Genomic DNA, 23851 nt, shown 5'->3' on the forward strand with positions numbered 1-23851 from the left:
TTGGGGGTCTGGAGTCTTAGCACTCGCACCCGCGTTCGCAGGTGACTTGCTTCGCGGCTTGGGGCCAGCCACTTCTACGTGGGGCTCTATTTACCCTTAAAGACGGGAGGCTGCAGTCACAGGAACGGGGAGGCGGTGGAATCTAGAATTCTGCCCTACCACCTGTTCGCTGTGAGCCGCCCACACCTCCCCTCATCTAAACAGTGGGTGGGAGCAGTTCTTGTCCCGAAGGTCACTGAGCATGGGTGGCCTGGGGCGGAAGTCCCTCGGGTGGCCGAGTTTGGGAGCCCTTGGGGTTCAGGATGGTGACGCAGTCCGGCTAAAGTCCGGGCGCCAATCAGAATGATTTGCTGCTATCATCCCCTCACCCCCACGCCCAGGTTGCTTAGCAACCAGTGAACGTCGGGAAGCAAGCGTGCGCGCCCCCTCCTCAGGCCAGTAAGTACCACTCCTTGCCCCCACCCAGCCGGCATCTGCTCCGTTGTCCTGTGGATCCCCTTCCTCCATCTCTCCAGCCCCTACTCCATCACGGCAAGGTCCCTGCGCCCTGCCGCACCCCTCCCCGGCCCACCCCGGCCAGGGAGCTTGGCAACATCGCTAAGGCCTAGTGTAGGTACCGCCCCACCCGCAACGTGCGCGAGGCTTACGTCACTTCCGCCGCAGACCCCTTCCCGACCCTGCTCCCCCCACCAAACACACACCTTGTCAAAGGATCGGAGCGACTCACGGGGGTGCTTGCAGGTCCTTGTCATGCGGTGACTGTGGGAGAGGGGCGCTGGGGCGTGGGGAGCGCGGTCCATCCCCTGGCCATTGCGGGGTGGGGGCGGTTCCCTATCCCCAGGGCAGCCCCGGAGCCTGGGAAGGAGCCCTGTTGCCAGGTGTTGCCGTCCACATGGCATTTAGGGGTAGATTGGTGAACACCACGGGGTGGGGTGGGGGGCAGGGTCCCGGGGGACGTTGGAAAGGTCGCCGAGTGGAGGAGGCAGCCTGTCCCGCCTCGAACCTCACTTGAGGGGGCCCCGAGCGTCCTCAGTGCCCTCATTTGGGACATGGTACTGCTGGTCGCCATCCGTGGGGCGCTTGAGGACTAGAGGTGCGTTCCTGATGCTGACCTGCTTATTTTCGCCAGGTGCACGCTTGTTCCCTGGGGGGCGCGGGGGCTGCCATGGCCCCCAGCCACCTCTCGGTGCGCGAGATGAGGGAAGATGAGAAGCCCCTGGTGCTGGAGATGCTGAAGGTGAGGGCTGCAGGGTCGGGGGGCACCAGTGCGCGGGGGAGCAGGGCAGCCTGGGGAGCGGCTTCAGCCACCGCCTGGGCCTGAGCCAGCCCGGAGCCCCGGAGAAGCAGCTTTCCGTATAAGCTCCCTGTGGCCTGGCCCCTTCTCCCTCCAGTGCCTTCTTCCTTCTGTCAGGGTCAGGGAGGGCTGCAGGGGACTCCGCCTGCCACCCCTCACTCGGAGCAGAGCCCCAGGGGCCTCAGCCCTGTGCTCGCGTCCCCCCACTCCAGGCTCCTCTCTCGGTGCCCAGAGCATGCCCGTTTTCTGGCCTCAGCCCTCCCTGGTGCCTCCCACCTGCCCCTCTCCTGATCTGGGTGACCCCTCACTCCCTCCCTCACAGCGCAGGGTGCCAGAGGTGGTGTCTGCTGGGGCCTAGAGCAGCTGTGGCCCTGGCCCTGCCCGGCCCTCCGCCACAGGCCCCATCACACTGCCTGCCCTTCTCCTTTGGGAGCCCCCACCCTGGGTCCCTGCCGGCCAGGGTCAGGTGCCTGTCCTAGTCCACTGGTGCCCACAGGGGGCCTAGGGTAATGGAAGGCCAGGTCCCCGGCTCTGACCTCCCGTCCCACCCACAGGCTGGCGTGAAGGACACAGAGAACCGAGTGGCCCTGCACGCCCTGACCCGGCCACCCGCCCTGCTCCTCCTGGCGGCGGCCAGCAGCGGCCTGCGCTTTGTCCTGGCTTCCTTTGCTCTGGCCCTCCTCCTGCCTGTGTTCCTGGCCGTGGCGGCCATGAAGCTGGGCCTTCGGGCGCGGTGGGGCTCGCTGCCTCCTCCGGGCGGCCTGGGGGGTCCCTGGGTGGCCGTGTGTGGCTCAGGTGATGTGTGCGGGGTCCTGGCCCTGGCTCTGGGCTCCAACACCGGGGATGGGGCCCGGGTCTCCCGCCTCTCTGTCTCCCGCTGGCACCGTCGCCAAGGCGTGGGCAGGCGGCTGCTGGCCTTTGCGGAGTCCCGGGTACGTGCCTGGGCAGGGGGAGCGGGGGAGCCCCGAACCCGCCTTGTGGTCCCCGTGGCTGTGGCGGCTTGGGGTGTGGCGGGGATGTTGGAGGGCTGTGGCTACCAGGCTGAAGGGAGCTGGGGCTGCATGGGCTACACACTGGTGAGGGAGTTCAGCAAGGACCTGTGACTCTGACCTGACCACCCACTATGTGCATGAGCACCTACTGTGTGTGCGAGCACCTACTGTGTGCGCGAGCACCTACTGTGTGCGTGAGCACCTACTGTGTGCAGGCACCTTCACATCCTCCCTATGTGAATCCCTAGCCCAACCAGGGCCAAGAAGCTCAGGCCTGCAGAGGGCAAGAGACCTCACTGCATCTGAGGTCTGTCTGTAAGGTGTGAACTTCCTCGGAGAGGTCAGCCTGTCCTACCTCCTGTCTCAGGTTCTGTCTGCACTGCGAAATCTCTCCTGTCTTGCTCTCACAGCAAAGTCTGCACCCTTTGTGCTACCTGCCTGGGAGAGAAGTGGGGTAGAGAGGAATATGAGCAAATTTGACCCCCAAGGGTTAGAACTTGGAGCCATGGCCCCTGCAAGTGGGATGGGGTTTGATGTGCTTGAAGGGGATGAGTCTGGAGGCAGAGGGGATGAGTAGAGCCTCTGCAGGGGAGGTTTGTCTCCCAGAGAGGCCAGGAGAGGAGGGGGTGGGCACAGGGCTGCCCGGCTGCTCCTCCCTGGGGGAAGGTGGGGGCTGAGAGGGGCAGCCAGACCCATCTGGATTTTTACACCCGATTGTTAATAAAGCCTGAAACTCCTCTGCGCCTGGCTCCCTCTCTCTGATGCCTTTTCCAGTCTGTCTCCAAACCACCCCCTTCTGTCTGGCTCCTCCTTTCCTCGACTTGACATTAATTGTTGGTGGGGGTGCTGGCCTGGGAGAAGGGGAGATGATGAGCTCACAGCAGCCCTGCTCCCAGCCAGCCCTCTGACTCACGCTCCCCATTACCGAACTTTTCCGCCTCCCAGCTGCCTGGGGCAGAATGTGTGAGTGTGCCTGAGTGTGCTGTCGCCTCCCCACCCAGGCCTCGACCTTGGGTCTGCCCATCCCCCACCCCAGCTCCCTGAGGGGACACACCAAGTTCAACCACTCCTCCCCGAGAAGGGGGCATTGCATCCAACTCCAGCCCGGAGAATGGAGAGAGGGATTTCTCAGTCTCCTCTCCCAATCCTGGAAGTCCTTCCTTTGGTCTGGCTGGAAGCCCTCTTGCTGCTGAACCATGACCCCTGAGCCCAGCAACTCCTGTGAATCCAGGCTCCAGCTCCTCCACCATGGTCCCAGCACGCTTCCCCAGCTGGACAAGAGAGCAGGCAGAGGGGTGGGCGCCCTGCCCACACCGCCTCCACGTGCACCCCCTCAGTCCCTTCCCTGCAGCCTGCTGTCCGCTAAGCATCTCTGCGCGCGCCGGCGAGCCTGGCCGGCTCTGTGTGGGTGTCTGCAGTTGGCCACCCTCCCTCCCTCCCGCCCGCAACCCCCCTCCTCCCCAGGACTCAGCCGCTGGCCAGCCCCCTCCCCGCCCCCCCTTCTGTCCCCTGCTGCCTCCTCGGCAGCCTCTGGCTCCTGGCAAAGCGTCCAGCTCCTGCCTGCTCCTCCCGGGTCCAGGGCGCCTCAGCAGGCGCGTCCCCCCGCCTGCCCTCCCTCCCTCCCTCCCTCCGGTGACTGCTTCCTCCTCCCCTCTGCTGCTCCCATCCCCTTTCACCCCACCCCTGCCCCGGACTCCGCAAACATGAGGGTCTTGGCCTGCCTCCTCGGTGAGTGGCCCTTTCTTGGGGACTCAGGGGCCTGGTCCCCACCCCCTGACCCCTGAGCTCATCCACTTGAGGAAGTCAGACTTCCGGGGTCCACTCCAGGGGCCATTCCAGGGGCTTGGGGATACAGGATATCTGCCCTTCCTGGCCTGACTTCCCCAGGGACCCAGCCTTTCTGCCTACCAAGTCCCACTCTCTGAGGAGCCCCAGGGGCCTGCCTGCCCCCCACAACCGGCCCTGACCCTTGTGGGTGTTTACCCACCATTTGACCTTGAGCCAGGCCTCTGGGGAGCACAAAGGCCTGGTCCCCAGCCCTGACTTGGGACATCTGGGCCCCCTCCTTCTGGGCCCAGAGTTGTGTTTCCTTGGCAGTGGGGGGTTGCTGGTCTAGAGGTGTGAGGGGGTGTGTGTGTGTGTGGCGGGGTGGGTGGCTGGGGTGTTCAAGACTAGGCCCTGTGCAGGAGAGAGGACCCTCACTGTGTCTCACCCCTCCAACCTCCCTTCCAGCCGCTCTGATGGGGATCCAGGCCGTTGGTAAGTGGCCCCGAACGCTCCTCCGGCTGGCCTTGCCCACCTCCACGCTCATCCCATTCCTGGCCTCGCTCTCCCCAGGGACCCTGGCCACCCCTGATCTGGCTGTGACCTCGGGCACCTTTCCCCTCAGAACTACCTGGGCGGCCTGTGGCCACTCACAGCAGGGACCACCGCCAGGCTCGGCACCCGGGAGTTGGGTCCACCCCAGCAGCCTGGGCGCTGGTCGCCCCGTCCCACTCTGTACGACAGCTCCGGGCCCCAGGGCCTCCAGGATGTCACAGCTTTGCCTCTGTCCCCTCAGAGCGGCTGCGTCTAGCCGACGGCCCCCACGGGTGCGCGGGCCGCCTGGAGGTCTGGCACGCCGGGCGCTGGGGGACCGTGTGCGACGACGGATGGGACCTGCGGGACGCCGCCGTGGCCTGCCGGGAGCTGGGCTGCGGGGGGGCGCTGGCCGCCCCCGGTGGCGCCTTCTTTGGGGAGGGGGCAGGGCCCGTGTGGCTGAGCGAGCTGGCCTGCCGGGGTGGCGAGGGGCAGCTGGGCCTGTGTCCCCACCGCGGGTGGAAGGCCCATGTCTGCTCCCACGAGGAGGACGCGGGCGTCGTCTGTGCAGGTGAGCACCCCACGCCCTCAGCCCGGTCACTCGGGGGCCCACAGGTCCCTGCACCCCCTCCAGGGCCCTGACTTACCACCACGGCCCAGGGGTCCTGCCTGGCCTCCTGCAGGGCCCGCCCCCCACAGGTCCCCTGCTCCCCGCAGGTCAGCGTGTGGCAAACTCGAGGGACACGGAGGGGTCGCCCTCACTCCTGGATGGGGACTCCTGGCCAGGACTGTCTGGGGAGCCGAGCCCCAGCTCTGAGGAGCCCCCCGTGACGCATGGTGAGTCCACCCGTCCATGCCCTCTCCTGCTCAGCCATGGGGAGAGGGGTCTTCCCATCTGATCGCTTAGGGGACAGACACCTGTCTCCCCTCAGCCCCGAAAGTCCCCATCACAGCTCCCCAGGCCCGGTGGGGGGGATGAGTGGCTCCCGACCTCCCTCTCTGCTGTCTCCTCTCCCAGCCGCCCACCCAGCTGGGACCCCCCAGAGCAGCTTCCGGAAGAAAAGCCCCCGGCCACCCAAGCAGACCAAGTCCACCAGGGCCCCCCTGCTGATGGCTGGAGCCCCCCGCCAGGGTGAGTCCCTTCCACAAGCCTGGACGCGGGCAGGGGAGGCCCAGCCCGGGCCCCTGGGTGCCCCCCGTTGAATCAGGCCTGGTCCGCCACCCCCAAACAACGCTGCCAGGGGAGCGAGGAGTCTGCTCCCAGCACCCAGGCGCCCTGGCCCACCCAGATCCGTGCTCTCCCCTTTCTGACGCGGTGGGTAGGCGACCCTCAGGCCACTGTCCTCTGGGAGGGACGTTTGAGTACGTTATCCCAGGCACCTCACGCAGGCCCCTGTCCCTCTCTGTCTCCGCAGAGCGGCTGCGCCTGGCCTCGGGCCCCCACGGGTGCGCCGGCCGCCTGGAGGTCTGGCACGCCGGGCGCTGGGGGACCGTGTGCGACGACGGATGGGACCTGCGGGACGCCGCCGTGGCCTGCCGGGAGCTGGGCTGCGGGGGGGCGCTGGCCGCCCCCGGAGGGGCCCGGTTCGGCCAGGGCTCGGGGCCTGTGTGGATGGACGACGTGGGGTGCGGCGGGAGCGAGCAGGCCCTGCGGGACTGTCCCCGGAGCCCCTGGGGCCGCAGCAACTGCGACCACAGCGAGGACGCAGGGCTGGTCTGCACAGGTGCGTGCTCCGCCTGGGCCCGCGCCGTCCCCGCACAGCCAGGTCTGCGGCTCGGCGTGCGCGCTGCGGCTGGAGGCCAGCGGGACAGGGCGGGCCGGAGCGGGGTGGGCAGGGAGCGGTCCCTCCGCGTGCCCCGGGGTGGGAAGCACGTGGGGCCGGAGCGGGGGGTACGTAAGTCGAGGCTTCAGAGACGGTCAGGTTTGGGGGGGGCGGAGTGAACCCCAGGAGGCGCCTGGGGAGCTTGGGGCCTCACACCCTTAATTCTCAGAGCGACTCGGTTCGGAAGCGCCTGTCGGTTTCGAGGTGACGTCAGAGGAGGGAACAGAGCAAGAGTTTCTGGCTTCCCTCGGGCCTGTTCTGCGCCCTCGATCACCGACGTGGGGTGATTCCCCCATGTTGGCAGGGAGGGATGGACTCCACACGGCCCGGGAGGCATCCCAGTCTGACCCAAGATGACCCAACCCACATGCTCCCTAGGACCAGCGAGAGGTCACTGTCTGGACCGGCAGTTCTCAGTGCAGCGGGGTGGGGTGGGGTGGGGCACAACTTCCCCACCCGCACCCCCACTCCCCCGGGCCGGCGCAGCCCTGGGCGCGCCTCACGTCGGGGTTGGAACCCGGGCTGCTGGACGGATGCGCGCGACAGTGCCCAGGACGGTCCCCCAGGCGCTTTCCCAGAGGCCGGGGAGCAGGATGGCAGTCGCCCCCTCCCATGCAGGGTCGTGGGGGTGCGAGGACCAGACCTGGACTCTGCATGAGCCACTTTTCCCGCCTCGGCGCCTTTTCCTCATTTCGGGCCTCATCCTGGGTGGGAAGCACCATGGTTCCCATCTCTCTCTCCCCCCACGCCCCCATATCCAGGCCCGGCCCCCCGGCTGCGCCTGGCTGACGGCCCCCACGGGTGCGCCGGCCGCCTGGAGGTGTGGCATGACGGGCGCTGGGGCTCAGTGTGTGACGACGCCTGGGACCTGCGGGACGCCGCCGTGGCCTGCCGGGAGCTGGGCTGCGGGGGGGCGCTGGCCGCCCCCGGAGGGGCCTTCTTTGGGGAGGGGGCCGGACCCATCCTCCTGGATGATCTTCGGTGTCGGGGAAATGAGACGGCCCTGCGGTTCTGCCCGTCGAGGCCCTGGGGCCAGCATGACTGTCACCACCGGGAGGACGCGGGGGCCGTGTGTGACGGTGAGGGAGGAGCCCGGCAGGTGGGCAAAGCCTCAAGTGGAGGGCAGGAGGTGGGGGGCTTGTGTGTTTTCCTCCCGCACCCACACCCCACACGCCCTCTGTGCTGACTGCCCACGGGCCCCAGCTTAGCCGAGAAACCTCATCCTGCGTCAGGGGCCTGGGGCAGAGGGTGCAGCCTCTGCGGTCAGTGTGGGGCAGGCAGTGACCCCCTCCTCCCGTCCCTGCCCCAGGTATGCCTCTCGCGGTTGTCCCTCCCACAGTCCCCGCGGTGGCCAGCAACAGCTCCGTGTCCAGGAAGGCGGCGTCGAGGCCCCCGCCCCCCACGGCGCGCCTGGCCTCAAGGACAGGGGGCGTTTCACCTACGCCTGCCTCCTCGGCTGCCCCTTGGGAGCCTGGCCCTGAAGCTGGTGAGTCCGTTCTCTCCCCGCAAACAGGGTCTTAGCATCTGTTTGCTCCCCCATTCGGCCCCGGTGCCCTTCCTGTCTGCTCAGAGACTGTCACCGGGACAAAGAGAAGAGGGACAGGGGCACAGGGCACGGGGCACAGGACTGGTGCCCAGAGGCCTCGCTTGCTTTAATGGTCTGGAAATGCGTGACCCTTTCTGGAGGCTGCCTCCTCCTCACATCCTGAAAGGGGCAGGTCAACCATGGCCGTGGTTCTTAGATCGAGGCTTCATTCATTATGATTTGTTCAGGGATGGTGAGGCCAACAGACCAGAGAAGACTGTCATCGCAAAAGCAGTGGCCTCTCAGTTCCCCAGAGGAAGTGACGTGCCACGCCACGCATGGCCACACGGGGACGCACCTGGGTCAGCCAGGAGGCCAGGGAGGCTGGGAGCTGTGGGCAGGAGCTGCGACTGGTTCCTGTGGGAGAAGCAGGCTGCTGTCTGGCTGGGTGGTCCCTGCCCTGGGGGATGAGGGGTGTGAGCTCCACAAAGGAGGTGGTTGGGTGTGGGCTCTGGATGGGCCGGTTTGCATCAGACTGACGGCAGGACCCAGCAGTTTCCTGTCTCTAGGGGTTAGCTACCCCGGAGAGGGGCAGACCCTTGGCCTCAGCAAGGCCCAGAGATGTCAAAGCCTCAGAAACACAGAAAGTTATCAGGCACGATGAACACAGCTGTCTTTTCAAGGCTGAAAGAAGTGGGGACTAATTCACTATTAGTGAAGGCTTCTTTCCTTTTTCTTTTCTTTTTAAAATGCACTCATTGTTTGCTTCTTGTATGTGCCCTGACTGGGGATCAAACCTGCAACGTTAGTGTATCAGGACGATGCTCTAACCAACTGAGCTACCCGGCCAGGGCCAGGCCTCCATCTCTGAATAATAATAATAGTAACAGCAACCACAACTACTCAGCGTTCACCGGCTCACGTGTGGCCAGTGCTGTTCCAAGCACTCTGCACGTCTTCAGCAGGTAACAGGTGACGGCCCACCCCTTACACTGTGGACGCCGGTCTCCACGTTTCAGTGAGGCCACAGCTACATTGTGGGAAAGCCAGGAGTCCAACAAAGGCAGTTTGTCCCAGAGCCCACATTCTTTTTTTGTTTTTTTAATTCTCACCCAAGGATATACTTATTGATTTTAGAGAGAGCGGGAGAGAGAGGGATCAATCAGTTGCCTCCTGTATGCACCCAGAGTGGGTGGGGATCGCACCGCCAACTGAGGCATGTGCCCTGACCGGGGACTGAACCTGCAACACTTTGGTGTACAGGACGATGCTGCAACCAAAACTAAGCCACCCGACCGGGGCTCTTTGTTATGATTTTTTATTGGGGTAAAATATACGCAACACAGACTTGACTATTTTAACCATTTTTAAGTGTACACTTCAGCGGTATTCAGTACATTCAGAATGTTGTGCAGCCATCACCAGCACCATCTCCAGAAACCCCAGACCCACTAAACACTAACTCCTCACTGCCCAGCCCCAGCCCCCGGCACCCACCGTTATACTTGCTGTCTCTATGAATTTGATGACACCAGAGACCTCATTTAAGTGAAGTCATATGATATTTGTCCTTTTGTGACTGGCTTGTTTCATTTAGTATAATACGCTCAAGGTGCATCCATGTTGTGGCACGTCCTTCCTTTTTCACGACTGCATAATATTCCACCGCACCACCGGACCATGTTTTGTGTGTCCATGTATCTGTCGATGGAACTTTAGGATGTTTCCACCCTTTGGCTTTGTGAATAGTGCTGCCATGAACCTTTGCATGACAGTGTCTACTTGAAAACCCATCTTCACCCTATTTAGGTAGGTTCGTAGGAGTGGAATTTCTGGATCCTTTGGTCATTCTAGGCTTCATTTTCCAAGGAACCACCGGACTGTGCCTGGCTCTTTATCCCTGTGTCCAATGCTGACAAGGGCACAACACCAGCCTCAGGAAATGTTTGCTGCTGGGAAGGAAGTTTGGACTGAGGGGGAGTGGTGGAGGATTCAGAGAGCGGACGGCATCCCCAACTCTAATTCTTTGGGTTTCGTTCACACCAGGGTCCCCCCAACTGCGGCTGGTGGCCGGACCCAGCAGATGCTCAGGCCGGCTGGAGGTGTGGCACGCCGGGCGCTGGGGGACAGTGTGTGATGACAGCTGGGACCTGCGGGACTCGGCTGTGGTCTGCCGAGAGCTGGGCTGCGGGGGCGCTCAGCAGCCTGACCCTGCTGCGGGCCGCTACGGCTGGGGTGCCGGCCCCATCTGGCTGGACGATGTGGCGTGTGCAGGGACAGAGGTATCGCTCTTCGACTGCCCCGCCACTCCCTGGGGGAAGCACAACTGCGCTCACAATGAAGATGTTGGCGTCACCTGCACTGGTGAGGGTCCCAGCCATCCACTGGCTCCGGGAGGGCTTTCTGGAGGAGGGAACAGGAAATTATATCCATACGGACGTCAGCTGAGCACCTGCCTCCTAAGCGCCTGCCCTGGGCTGGGTGTTTTCCCACATGTGACTGTACTCGCACCCCACAGTAAGTCCAGGTTTGTGGGTGACCCATCCATTTTACTGATGAAGACCCTGAGGCACAGAGTGGTTCAGTAACTTGCCCAAGGTCACACAGCAACTAAGTGGCAGAGCTGGGATTCTTCCTCTTCTCCCAAGAATCAGGGAAGTCTCCTGCACAGAGGGGAGCTTTGTCCTCCCCAACGTGAGAGGAAGGGGACGTGAGGCACCAGGACATGGAGAGAAGCCAGAGTGGAGGCCCACTTTAGTAAACGTGGCCCCCCCTCCTTTGTCATTCACTTGCCGGACACTGAGCTGGCTCCTTAGCACGCAGTGAACATGGCCTGGCCTTGGGGAAGCTCACAGCTCACAAGGGAAAAGCTGCACCAACAAATCGTGCACACCTGTGGGACATGCTAAAATTTGGAAGGTCCCCCAAACTGTCTGCAGCTTCCATAATTTTCTGGAAGGACTCACAAAAATCAGAAACACTGTCACACTCAGGGTTATGGTTAATTGCGGCAGAAGGACACAGATTAGCATCAGCCGAGGGAGCAGGCGTGTGGGGCAGGGTCCAGGAGACACAGGGTGCCGCTTTCTGCTGCCCTCTCCCGGGGGCTCTAACAACACACGCGCCAACCAGGGAAGCCCTCCCTGGGAGCTCCGTCAGACAAACAGACTGACAAAGGAGACTCTCCTATCAGGGAGGACATTCCAGGGGCTTCAGGTCACCCCAGAAGCCAGGGGCCACGGCCAGATCTTTCTCTGGTTGACGTTGACCCACTACCGCACCCAGGTGCTAATCAGAAGGACGCAGGGTGAGTAAGTGGCAGCTGGGAAGGTGGCGCCCTGAGCGGAGGCCCCTCCCTCTCCTCCTGAGGGCTGTGGGAGCCACGGAGCGCTGTAGGCTGCGCAGTGACCTGTCGGGTCGGTGAGAGCCGGCCGGGGAGGAGGGGAGGCCCATCAGGAGGTGCAGGAAGGAGACGAGAAGACGGGTCAGGTGTGAAAGGTGAGGAGCGTCAGTCACATGACTGCAAGTGCTCAGGAGGCCGGGGACGGTGTCCCCAGGGTCGGGGCAGTGCCTGGCTCAGAGGAGGCGCTCAGTCAATAATTTGATAAGCATGAATGAATGAGTGAATGAATGAAAGGGAGCTTGGCGACCGACTGGGGAGGGGGAGATGACAGAAGGGGAGGGGCACAGGTGGGCGACCTCGGCACTGCGGGGTCTGCCACCATGTCTGCGCTCCGTTCCATCTTCCAGGGACCGCCGGCGTGGACTCCATCTCAGACCCCTTCAGCTGGACTTGGTTCCCCGGCCTGGGCGGAGACCCAGATGCCTGGCTCCCCGGGGAGCTGGCCACCAAGCCCCCTGCCGGGCTGACCCCCAGCGTTCCCGAGAAAACCACCAAGGCCCCCGGGAAAGTGCCCAAGAGCACTAAGAAGTGGGTGACCAAGCACGCGAAGAGGCCGGCCACTCAGGCCCCCGTGACGCCAACCACGAGACAGTCCAGGGTTCCAGGCACCCAGGGTCCCCCAGAACTGGCCTCTCAGACCACCGCAGCCCTGACCACCGAGGACCCCCACAGCCTGCCCTCACACACCACCACAACGCCGGCCCCCCGGCCGCCCTGGGAACGAACCTCTAAGACTGTGACAGTGCCAGCCACTCAAGGTCCCCGAGAGCTGCCCTCCGAGGCCACCACCTTCCAGCACATCCCTCCCTCCTCTGTGGGGCCATCCGCCAAGATCCCGGCAGAAGGTTCTCCAGAGTCGTCCAGAGACCCAGCCCTCTCCCCCACTGGGGACACCCTCGCGGGGTCAGGTGAGTGGGGGGCACCTGAAGGGGAGAGGCTGACCTGAGGCGACCCCTGCTGACCTGGGGCCTTCCGCTGCAGGCCCCTTCCGAGTCCGTCTGGCCGATGGGCCCAACCGCTGCGCCGGCCGGCTTGAGGTGTGGCATGCTGGACGCTGGGGGACGGTGTGTGATGACAGCTGGGACCTGCGGGACAGCACTGTGGTCTGCTGGGAGCTGGGCTGTGGACGTGTCCGGCCCCGCGTGGGCAAAACGCACTATGGCCCCGGGACCGGGCCCATCTGGTTGGATGACGTGCGCTGCAAAGGGGCTGAGACCTCGCTGAGCGACTGCCCTGCCGGGCCATGGGGACAGCATAACTGTGACCACGAGGAGGACGTGGGGCTCATGTGCACTGGTAATGGGGACAGTGGGGTGGGGGGGCACGGAGTCAGGGTGCCAGGGGATCGGGGACCCAGAGACTACCCAGGAGACTCTGGAAAGGGAGTTTGGAGCAGCGCCAGGGACCTCTGAGGCCGGATGGGGCTCAAACCTCTTCCAACGTCTCCCAAGGCCACGCCGATGAGGAGGACTATCCCCCCTGGACCTGGGACCCCACCTCGGGAGAGGACCTGACCCAGGGGACCACAGCGGCAGAGGCACCTGGACACACTCTCTTCTGGGGCAGCACCCGGAGCCCCAGGGCGCGTTCCCCCGCAGCAGCGAGGCGCCTTCCGGGCCCAGGTGAGGGGCACGGCCGGGCGGGGCGGGGCCTCCACGCGCGCCCCCAGGGGAGTGAGCGGGTCTGGGGCTCCATCCGAACGCTCCTCCAGAGCCTAGAAGGGGACACACCGCGTGTCCCCGAGAACAGACCTGGCTGAGCCCAGCGCGAACCCACGCCCTCCGCTAACCTACCCGGGCCTCTGCGGTTCTGCCGCGACGCCCGGAGCCCGTCCCCACGGCCGGGGGCGCCCTGTCATCCCGTCGTCATCCCAACCCGGGCTCCCCCAGATCCCTTTCTGAAGCTGATGCTCTGGTCTGGATGGGCCTGTTGCTCAGAGGGGGGGTGGGGACACCTGGACGGAGGGCTCTGTCCCCGGCCTGACCCCTCCCTCTGGTCAGCGGAGTCCCTCTCTGCCCTGCGGCCTGGGTCACTCCGTCGCCTTCCATCTCTGCTGCCCCACTGGGGCCGCCACCTGCCTAGACCCCGTGGGGTCACCACTCACAAATGCTCTCTAGGTTCTCGGCCCCGTCTTCCTCCTGTCCCCGCATGTGCATGCGTGTACATGTGTGTGCACGCGCGTGTGCTTGTGCACATGCGCGAGACCCATGTTCCAGCCCAGCTCAGCACCCAGTTCCGAGGCCGGTACTTCCGTTTCCGGTTCTCACTGTCCGCTTCCGCCCCCGCCGCCGGTGCCCTGCAATGCTCCGGGGTCAGGTTCCCGCCCTCCTCCCTCTCGCTCTCAGGCTGCTGCCCCTCCCTTTGCCCCCTTCTCCAAGCGCCCAGCCCACTTTGTCCCCGTCGCCCCCTCACTTGCTCACTCCCTCTTCCTCGCACGTGGCTTCTTCCCTGGTTCCCTCGGGCTCCCGGGCGTCGCCATTTCTGTCCCTTCTAGTCCGTTACACCAGCTGTGTCCCTCATAGCCTCTCCATTTCTTTGTGCCTCTCTCGCGACCCCAGCCCGCCCCCAATGCCCTGGCTTTGCCCCTGTCACCCGCCACGCATCCCTCCTCCAGCCCTCTCCTCAGAGACTCGCCCCCTCGGTCCCCCCTCAGGATGACCACGCCCCTCGTTCCCTTTCCCGCCTTTTCCATGAACTCAGCACGCATGCGCACACCGCTGCCCTGTGCAGGGGGCGGAGCGAAGGACGGATGGGTGGGAAGAGCAAGCGTCGATCAGCCTACCGTCTTGTGACGTCATCGGCGCGCTGTGCCTCTGATTGGGCAGCTGGTCCACACGCATGGCTATAAAAGCCAGGCGAAGGCGTTGAGGTCCCAGCGGGCAGTTGCGGGTATCACGGCTGTGCTCTCCGTGGGGCAAGGACAAGAGAAGCAGGCGCTAGGGGCTCGGCTATGTGCGGGTACCCGAGTTGTGTTAGGGCTTAATCTACCCAGTTTCTAGAGGTGATGCCCCTCGGTGCAGGGTAGCCAGGGTTCCAGAGCCTGTGTTCCCTGCCTCCCCAGCCCGTTAGCGCCCCCTCGTGGCGGAGACGGTCCGGTGCCGGGCGCGGGCAGCTCCGGAGGAGGCCGGTTCCCGCCCTCGGGGGCCCTTCCTGCGGGGAGAGAAGGCAGTGCGTGAGCCGAGATCCGTGCGGAGCTGCACACTGCGGGGGAGCTCTCAGGAGAGTCCCATGCACAGCCTCAGTCATGGGAAGACTTGGAGGGAGGCGCGCGGGGGCGGGGGGTACGTAGGAGAAACCACAGACGTGCGCGCCCACCCTCCCTAGCAAGGTGACCTTGGAAAATACGACTCTGCCTCTTGGAGCCTCAGTTTCTTCCTCTGAAAAAACAAAACAAAACAAAAAACAGCCCCTGGGCTCCTGTCAAGAGCCGAGGAAAGCTCGCCTCCTCTGTGTTAGCCACGCGGGTTGCAACAAGTGGGTGACAGGTCTTGTTGTTACAGCCATGTTACAGGTAAAGAAACCATGAGGCTCAGAGAAGCCGAACTTGAACCCAGGATCCACGCCCGAGGTCATTTTAAACGAGTTCACACACGTTTTGCTCTTTGGGTTGGGAAAGATGACCGAATCCCTGGAGTCACGACAGACGCGAGTTCCGGCACCGTGTAGCTCCCCGGAGTCCAGGGGCGGCTCCGCTGGGATCAGAACTAGCTGGGTGACCTCGGTCCCAAGCCAGCGAGCCAAATGTGTGTGAAATTGTTGAAAACCACAAACCGTTGTTAGTTATTTACTGTAAATGAATAACAGCTGCAGGATCCCAGGGAGGGAGGGATTGTTTGGGTCGAGCCACGAGGAAAACCGCACAGAGGAGACGCTAGGATCTGCCCCGGGGCGACACCAGGAGCGAGGGCATCCTCAGGGGAGCGAAGGCCAGAGCTGAGACAGCGGCATTGCCGGTCCAGGACCGTGCCATCTCCCCTGGCCGTTAGCTCGAGCGCGTGTTCAGCTGTATCCGTTTCTGTTGCTGCCATAACACATCGCCACCCATTTCGTGGCTGGAGACACCACGGACTGACTTTGCAGCTCTGTAGCCAGGGGTCCGACAGGGGCCTCACGGGGCTGCGTTCCTTCCGCAGGCTCTGGGGGAGAATCGGCGGCCTTGCCTTCTCCCGCTTCTAGAGGCCACCACATTCTTGGCTCATGGCCCCTTCCTCCTTCTTCAAAGCTGGCGACTAGCATGTGTTTGACCCTTTTCTGCCTCCACATCTCTCTGTCACTACAGCTGGGAAAGGTTCTCAGGTTTTAAGGAGTTGGGTGATTAGATTGGGCCCGTCCTTGGTTTATAATACAGGACAATCTCTTCATCTCGAGGCTGGCCCATGAACCACATCTGCAAAGTCCCTCTTGCCACTTAAGGTCACATAGTCACAGGTTCTGGGGATGAGGGCATGGACGTCTGGGGAGCATTGTTCTGTATGCCACAGGATCTGTGTTGTAGAAACTTTTTACTTATTTGTTGAATGAATGAATGAATGAATGAGAGACCACAGTGTAAGTCTAGGCTGAGTGTACAGGAGATGACGCTAGAGGCTTGTGAAGTTCGGATTGTCATTTTCCATTTTCCTTGAAGCACCATTGCCTGAGGCTTCCCACACGGTGGGATGTGGAGGTGCAGACACTGATGTGTGTGTCCAGCGTCTGCCGTGTGGCAGGCGTGGGTGCTCACCTCTGGGAACATAGCAGTGGCGGGCAGGGCAAGAGAGGGGAAAGGGAGGCTGAGTTGACATATAAAATAGGGTGGTCAAGAGATGACTCATTAAGAAAGTGCCATTTAAGTGACCACGTTGAGGACACAAGCAGACAAATATGTGGTTGGAGAGTATTCCATCCAGAGGGAACAGCATGTGCAAAGTGCTGAGGGGGGGGAGTGTGTTTAGCTGGTTCAGGAAATAGCAACAAGGTCAACGGGGCTGAGGTAGGACGGTTGATGGGGGTGATGGCCGGAGATGAGCTCTGGGGTCCATCTGCTGGGAACGGGAGCCTGCGGGGAGCATTCCAGGCAGAGGGAGCAGCATGTGCAAAGGCCCTGAGGTGGGAACTCGGGAGACCAGCGTGGCTGGAGTGGAGCAAGCCACGCTGAGGAATAGGTGCTGGGCTCACAGTCTAGGTTTCGGCGCATGTGCGGTGACAGGCCTCGCAGGAGCGTTTTAAGCTGGGAAGCACATGACCACGTGTGCATTTGCAAAGCACTGACTCAGCATAATGCATGGGGAATGCATGCAGGGAGACCGGAAGGTTCTTGGAGAGGTGACAGTGGCCTTGACCAGGGTGGCAGGGGAGAGTGACAGAGACGTGCACATGTTCAAGCTGTATTCTGGGGGTTGAGCTGATGGAGTCTGGTAATGGGGTGAGGAGAGGGAGGTAGGGGAAGGGCCCCTCCTTCTACTGGGCAGGGGCACACAGGCTCCAGAGCGGGAGTATCGCCAGGTGCATGGGTGACACGTGCGGCACCCCCAGATGGAGACATTAGATTTGCAACCCTGGAGCCCAGGGCCGCCTGGACGGCAGCTGCAAATGGACAGGATGGCATTTGCGGCTGTGGGAATGGACGAGGCCAGGTGGAGAGAGCCATGTCTAATGTTGCTCCCACGCGCAGCTGGGGAGGCAGGGTGCCTCATGGACTTGGGGTAGCACTGTTTGTTACGGCTGCATGAAGCCATACAGAGGGGAGGGGTCCACGGTCACGTGCAAGATTATTTAGAAGTCAGGATAACTAACAGTAACAATAGCTAATGTCCATTGTATCCTCTTCATGCGCTAGGTACCATCCAAGTGACTTAATTCACCTGCTCCCCATGGACACTTATGATACAGATAAGGAAATCGAGGTACAGGGAGGTCAGGAGAGCAAAGGATGATGGGGGCAGGGAAGGAGCATGTGGTGGAATTACTTCTGCAGAAGCAGGGGCAGTAGAGCGGGGCACCACAGCATGGAGGGTGAGTGAAAGCTCCCCAGGGAGAGAGTGGGGTGAGATTTGGGAGGTCTGCACCCAGAGGGAGCGAGGTCCCCAGTGACAGCCAGGTACAGCTGCCTGGATCTGAAGCCTGAGGCTACCGCTTAACTGTGTGACCTTGGGCAAACTCCTTGCCCTCTCTGGGCTTCAGTCTGGTGGTCTGTAGTGAAACTGAGGCTCCTCTGCCCACCCTCTCCCCAAGAGACTGCCAAATCACAGTGTCTGACAGCGTCCAGGATGTGACGTAAAGGTGGGCAAGAAAATCAGCACCCACCTAGGAAGGCAGTTTGACAGCATCTAGGGAGACGCGTTTGCCTTCTGCAGCAATTGCGCAATCACGTGTTGAGGAATGCTTGTCTGTGCCCGAGGACTCGGGCAAGGAGTTCACTGCCACCGTACTTGTGACAGCGAATCCTCGGCCACCATCTAATGCCTGTCAACAGCAGCATAGATAAATCAGTGCTTGTATATTCCGATGGCAGAGTATGTATTTACCCAGAGGTTCCAAAGAAGAAACTGGAGGTCTCCATATTTCATTCAAAGAGCAGCTTATCGCGGGCCAGGCCCTGTGACTCTACTGTAGAACACAGGCCATCGTGGTCCCTATTTTACAGGAAGCTGAGTCATGGGGAACTTAAGGGATGTGCTCACGCAGCTAGGAAGAGGTCCAGCTTAAAAGCAAGTGGCAGGAGGGTGTCTGCAGTATGTACGCATAGGTGCCCAGTGCCAGATCGCTTTAGGAAGCCAAAGCACAGCGAGGCTGCATTCCGTCCTATGTCCGTAGTTAAGGGACAAAGACGTGCCTGGGAATAAGCTAAGTTTCGGGCAGTGGTTTCCCCAACAAAGGGATGGGGTGTGATTTGGCCTCACAAGGGCCAAGGTCACTACGCACTGCTGCTTTATAAGAAATGTGTGTGTGTATATATATATATATATTTAATAATTTGTTTATTTATTTATTTATTTTTAGAGAGAGAGGCAAGGAGAAAGAGAGGGAGAGAAACATCACTGTGTGGTTGCCTCTCACTCGCACCCCCAAATGGGGACCTGACGTGCAACCTGGTCATGTGCCCTGACTGGGAATCGAACCAGTGACACTTGGCTCACAGGCTGATGCTCAATCCACTGAGCCACAGCGGCAAGGGCAGAAATGTATATTTTAATGAGTCAACATCATGCGCTGTGGCCCCTGAGCAGGTGGCCCCGGGTCTCAGGAGTCCACAGACCCGAGGAGCATGCCCGCAGTTGCTCGGCTGACATTTCAACGGGGAGACAGCTTTAATTTGTGTTGTACAACCCAGCATCTTGGAAAGAAATCTTTAGTGATTCACCACGAATGGTTTTTATTTTTTTAAAATCCTCACCTAAGGATATGTTTATTAATTTTAGAGAAGGCGGGGGGTGGGGGGGAGAAGGAAAGAGGGGAAGAGATATGAAAACCATCGATTGGTTGCCTCCTGAGCGTGCTCTGACCAGGGATCGAACCCTCAACCTTTTTGATGTATGGGGACAATGCTCCAACAAATTGAGCCCGCAACCAGGGCATCACTAATGTCTTTTTAAATTATTTATTTATTTATTTATAGAGAGAGAGGGAGAAAGAGAGGGAGAGAAATATCAATCAGCTGCTTCTCACACACCCCCAACTGGGGACCTGGCCCGAGATCCAGGCATGTGCCCTGACTGGGAATTGAACCGGCCACCTTTTGGTTCACAGGCCAGTGCTCAATCCACTGAGCCACACCAGCCAGGGCGGATTTTAAAAAATTCCTACTGACTATAGCCATCAGGTAGGATTTCACGGTTATCCCCTTACGGTATTTAAAAGGCACGGGAAAGGCACTTCATTAAGAACCGTCAGTAACACGCAGGCCTGGCCGAGGTGTCCGCAGTGCTGGGCATCACAGTGAAAACTGACCCCTGTTCTCAGCATGTAATATATTATCAGATGACAGAGCAAGGAACTTGTACGGTTGGCACAGCTAGCCCCAGAGCGAGCTCCCAGATGCCCCTGGTGTCTGGGACACGGTTCTTCCGAATGGTCTTGTGTGGGGAGTGGGAAAACATCCTCACGGGCTCACATGGACAGAGGAATGCAGGGGCAGGGAATTCCAGGGGCTAACAGGGTGGGCAAGGGGTGAGGGGAGCAGAAGGGCTAGGGGTGAGCAGAGCATGTGTGGGAGCAGGCGTGCCGAGAGCTGCAGCTGCAGAGGTGGGCAGGCGGCTTCTGAGGGACCCCCTGGGTGCACAGCCTGGTGAACACACAACAAACGACAGCATTGTGTACTGTAAGGTGAATTGTTAGGCATGCGAGTTATATCTCAACAAAGCTATTGATAAAGTAAGTTTTCAACCAGGCGAGAGGCCTGAGTGATCTTCCTGGTTTCCCTCTATGAAATAGTATATACAATATATATTACAAAAGGAGGCTTTATCGAAAGTTGTCAGAGATGTCCAAGTATTCAGCCAAAACACAGGGAAAATAATACTATATAACTATTCCAGGCAGTTTAGTAATAAAGATACTATAGGGTTTGTTTTCCTCTTTTTTTTTTTTTTTCTGGGGGAAAATGTTAAAAATGAGCTGGTTCGTTCCCAATTTCTGTTGTTAGGGGCCGAGAACATTCCGACTGAGTTGCCAGGGTGGCTGCACAGTCGGGGCGGAGATCGGGGTGATAGTCCCATTGGACCAGCTGAGGCCTGAGTGGGGGGCCCAGTGGGAGCAGAGGGTCAGTATCAAGGGCAAGGGACACTCAGTTTTCCTGTGCCTCTCCAGGTGATGAGGATGGTCACAAGCCTTCCCGGACACGAGACACACCATCGGGGGGGGCCTTGGCCAAGGGGGTCCCCACCGCGGGTGTATCTGGAGCCACCGTTACCACCAACACCACCAGGAGCCCAGGCCACCCCCCGCCAGCCCCAAGGGCCCGTGGAGACGCAGGTGAGGCACACGGCTGGGGCGAGGGGACAGACAAGGATGTCTGTGTGGTGGGGTAGAGAGACTCCAAATTCCCCCGTGGTGACCCATCTCTTACCCGAGAAAGACCCAACAGACAACTGTCCACAGCCTTGGCCTCAACTGGGGGCAGCTGGCAATCTCTGAAGCTGGTGTGGAATGTCACGACTGGGAGCCTAGTGTCAGGGAGGCTGGGGACGTTGTTACGCAATCTACCATCACCCCGGGACAGCCCCCCACAGCAAAGAATCATCCGGGCTCAAATCCCACCAGTGCCGAGGTTCAGAAACCCTAACCTGTACTCTGCAAGGCACTCAGACCTGGGTTCAAATCGTGTCCTTTCAGTTGTGTATGTGACTTTGGACAAATTACCTACCTTCTTGGCCTGATTTTCCTCATCTCTAAAAAGGGTTAAAATTCTCACTGACCTGGAAGAAGAGGCTTCTCATTTGGGCCCAACACGTAGGGGGTGCCGAAACCCTCAGTAATGGGGAAGAAAACGGTTTTTTAAAAAGATATTATTTATTTTCAGAGAGGGGAAGGGAGAGAGAGAGCAGGAGAGAAATACCAATGGGTGGTTGCCTCGCGCGCACCCCCAGCTGGGGACCCGGCCCGAAGCCCAGGCTGTGCCCTGACCGGGAATCGAACCGGCGACCCTTGGGTTCGCAGGCCGGCGCTCAATCCACTGAGCCACCCCAGCCAGGGCTGTTAATACAATAGTTTTAAAAATAAAAAATAATGGAAAAGTAAACCACAGTTAACTAAGTATCAAAAATTTTAAGTAAAGGACAGGATCTGACCCACCTCAACAGATTCGCCCCTCATCGCAGCTCTGTCTTGGGTTGAATGCTAACTTTTTCTTCACCGTGGATTTTGCATTAATTCTGATTGTTTTTAAAACAGGACATAAAAATATTGATCCTGATCACTGAGATGACCATTCCGAACCCTCCTGCACCACCCCTTCCGGCATCTCTCACCCTCCCCCTTTACCCCCGACTTCACCCCCCCTGCCCATCCACGCTCCTTCCTGCCCTGGACCCCTCCCAACGCTCCCGAATTCCCGCGTCCTCTCGCATGCTTGCACCCGCCCCCCAACCGCCCTGCATCCCCCTCTGTTTCTGCCCCTCCCGCACCCATTACCCCTCCACAGGCCCCCTCCATCCTCAGCGGAGGCCGCCAGGTGGCGCCTGGAGACATCGGAGGAGGCGGGGTGTGTGGGGGGCAATGGGGCGGGGTGAACTCTGCCGGCGACCGATGACATCACGAGGCCCTGCGCCTCCCTATTGGTCGTCCCGTTCCTGGGCGGGCTGCGCTGTGGGTGGGCGGGGCAGACTGACCTCAGCTGTCCGTCTTCCCTCCTTCAGGTTCTGGGAGGAAACCGCGGCCCGCAGCGGCCCCGACCGCGCCCCCTGCCCTGACCTCTCACTTGGCACCTCAGCTCATCCCCGATGCCGCTTCGCCTTTGACGGAGGTGACCTCTCGGCCTCCAGACGCTTTACCACCCAGCCCGGACCCGGCCTCCAGGGAGAACTCGGACCTCCCCGTGACAACGCCTGGCCTTGCTTTGTCCGCCGTCGATGCCGCCGTGCTTCCAGCGCTGACCCCTGAGCTTTCAGCTGCGCCCCCGCCCGCCTTTCCCCAAGAACTTACCTCTGAGCCCTCTGCACCGACAGCTGTGACTCGTGTTTCCCCTGCCTCCGAGCTGACCCCAGAATCTGACACAAGTCCAGGCTGGGACACAGCGCCATACCCCGACATAGTCCCAGAACCTTCCAGATCCACAGACCTCTCCACAGGCCCTCCCCCCACTACCACTCCTCCCTCATCCACGACCTCTCACCGCACCATGACCCTTAACACTACCATGACCCCTCACCTCACGACAACCCCTCACCCCACCACGACCCCTAACCCCACCACGACCCCTGACCCCACCATGACCCCTCACCCAGCCACGACCCCTCGCCCAGCCACGACCCCTCGCCCCGCCATGACACCTTTCCCCACCATGGCCCCTCACCCCACCACCACCCCTCACCCCACCACAACTGCTCACCCCACAACAACCTCTCAGCCCATCACAATCCCTAACCCTGTCACGACCCCTCGCCCCGCCACGACCTCTCACCCCACCTTGACTCCTGACCCCACCTCAGCCCCTATGCTCACTACTAAGTCCCTCCTAACTTCCTTGGAAACAGAACTTCCCTTTCCCACTCCAGCACCGACAGGCAAGCCCAGCCTGCACCCCCGATTGGCCTCCGGGGGGGCCCCCCACCCCTCCACATCCCGTATGACAAGCCTAGAGTTCTCTCCAGCCTCAGAAGCCCGTCCCCCCACGGCCTCTCCAGCCCCAACTGTGGACACACCATCCACTGAGGACTTCAAACCACCCAGAAACCAGAGCCCCAAACTAAGCCCTGCACCTCCGCAGACACCACACGCAGCCTCCAACCCCACTGAGACCCCTCACGGCTACCTGTTCCCTGTGGCCCGTCCCTTAGATCAGCCTCCTGACAATGTCACCCTAGAGCCGATCCAGAGCCCAGGCTCCGCTGGTCCCTGCGTGGCCCCAGTGCCCCCTGTAAGGGTCATGGCTTGCGAGCCACCTGCCCTGGTAGAGCTGGTGGCTGCTGTACGGGACGTGGGTAACCAGCTGCAGAGGCTGACCCAGGCCCTGGAGCGGGACCAGCAAGAGCGCCAGGCTCTGGGACCAGGGCTGACCCAGCTGGTGGAGGCTGCCCGGGGTCTGGGGCAGCTGGGCGAGGCAGTGAAGAGACTGGCAGAGGTGGCTCGGCCCCCCAGCACACCTGCACCAAGCACCACCACCCCAGAGGAGGAAGAGAGGCCTCTGAGGGGAGACGTGTGACCCTAGCTGGGACTCGAGGGGGCTTAAGACACGCACAACCAAAAAAGGAAAACCAAAGTGTCAAATTAAAAACAAGAGGTGGACAACATTTCTGGGGACTAGAGGAGCCCTGGTGAGATGGAACCGCAAGACTGATCTCTTTATGGATACCACAGAGAGTGCGCAAGGCGGTGCCGTGATGGTGATCCTGAGAGTGAGGATGATGGTGGTGATGATGGTGGTAGTGATGAAGATTGTGGTGATGGTGATGATGATGATGGATATGATGATGATGAAGGTGATCATCGTGAGGATGGTGATGATAATGATGGGAATGATGGCGATGAGGATGACCATGGTGGAGGTAGTCGTGGTGGTAATAGTGATGTTGATGAACATGGTCGTGATGGTAGTGATGACGGTGATGATGAAGCCCCACGAGGGCAGAAAACTTTGTCTTGTTTACAGGCGTGAACGAGAAGAGAGCCTGGCACAGAGTCATGCCCATAAGTCTGTTGAACACCTGAGTGCATAAGAATAACAACAGTGACTAACCTTCACTGGGCACTTCCGATAGGTCCGGCTCTGTGGGAGGGCATCTCACCTTCCTTGGTCCTGCTGAGGGAACTGTTCCCGCAGCTCAGCAGGGAGGCGTGAACTTGGGAGCCCGAGTGCCTGCGGTAGAGTCCTCATGGGTG

The 23851-nt window shown here is 60.9% G+C and overlaps 2 protein-coding genes across 5 annotated transcripts; both read left to right on the top strand.

The window, feature by feature from the left end:
* The first annotated feature begins 135 nt into the window (after positions 1–135).
* Positions 136–3027, top strand: NAT14 (N-acetyltransferase 14 (putative)). Of its 4 annotated transcripts, none has more exons than XM_090260148.1 (3): positions 136–438; positions 1130–1237; positions 1849–3027. In XM_090260148.1, the coding sequence occupies exons 2-3, from the start codon at positions 1166–1168 to the stop codon at positions 2395–2397; spliced, it is 621 nt and encodes a 206-aa protein (XP_090116274.1). In that variant the 5' UTR covers positions 136–438; positions 1130–1165; the 3' UTR covers positions 2398–3027. The 4 variants fall into 4 exon arrangements, with proteins under 4 accessions (XP_090116274.1, XP_090116273.1, XP_090116276.1 ...); XM_090260147.1 differs by lacking the exon at positions 136–438 and adding an exon at positions 524–741; XM_090260150.1 differs by lacking the exon at positions 136–438 and adding an exon at positions 812–878.
* A 931-nt stretch (positions 3028–3958) lies between these two features.
* SSC5D (scavenger receptor cysteine rich family member with 5 domains) lies at positions 3959–23303 on the top strand. The gene is made up of 14 exons (XM_090260586.1): positions 3959–4014; positions 4519–4545; positions 4847–5155; positions 5302–5421; positions 5603–5716; positions 6000–6308; positions 7169–7486; positions 7717–7893; positions 9979–10296; positions 11683–12243; positions 12317–12631; positions 12787–12957; positions 20123–20287; positions 21670–23303. Exons 1-14 carry the CDS (start codon positions 3990–3992, stop codon positions 23172–23174), a joined length of 4434 nt encoding a protein of 1477 aa, XP_090116712.1. The 5' UTR covers positions 3959–3989; the 3' UTR covers positions 23175–23303.
* Positions 23304–23851: the final 548 nt, after the last annotated feature.

The sequence above is a fragment of the Furipterus horrens genome, unplaced genomic scaffold (assembly GCF_987537825.1).
Source record: "Furipterus horrens unplaced genomic scaffold, mFurHor1.1.pri manual_scaffold_13, whole genome shotgun sequence".
Taxonomy (NCBI): domain Eukaryota; kingdom Metazoa; phylum Chordata; class Mammalia; order Chiroptera; family Furipteridae; genus Furipterus; species Furipterus horrens.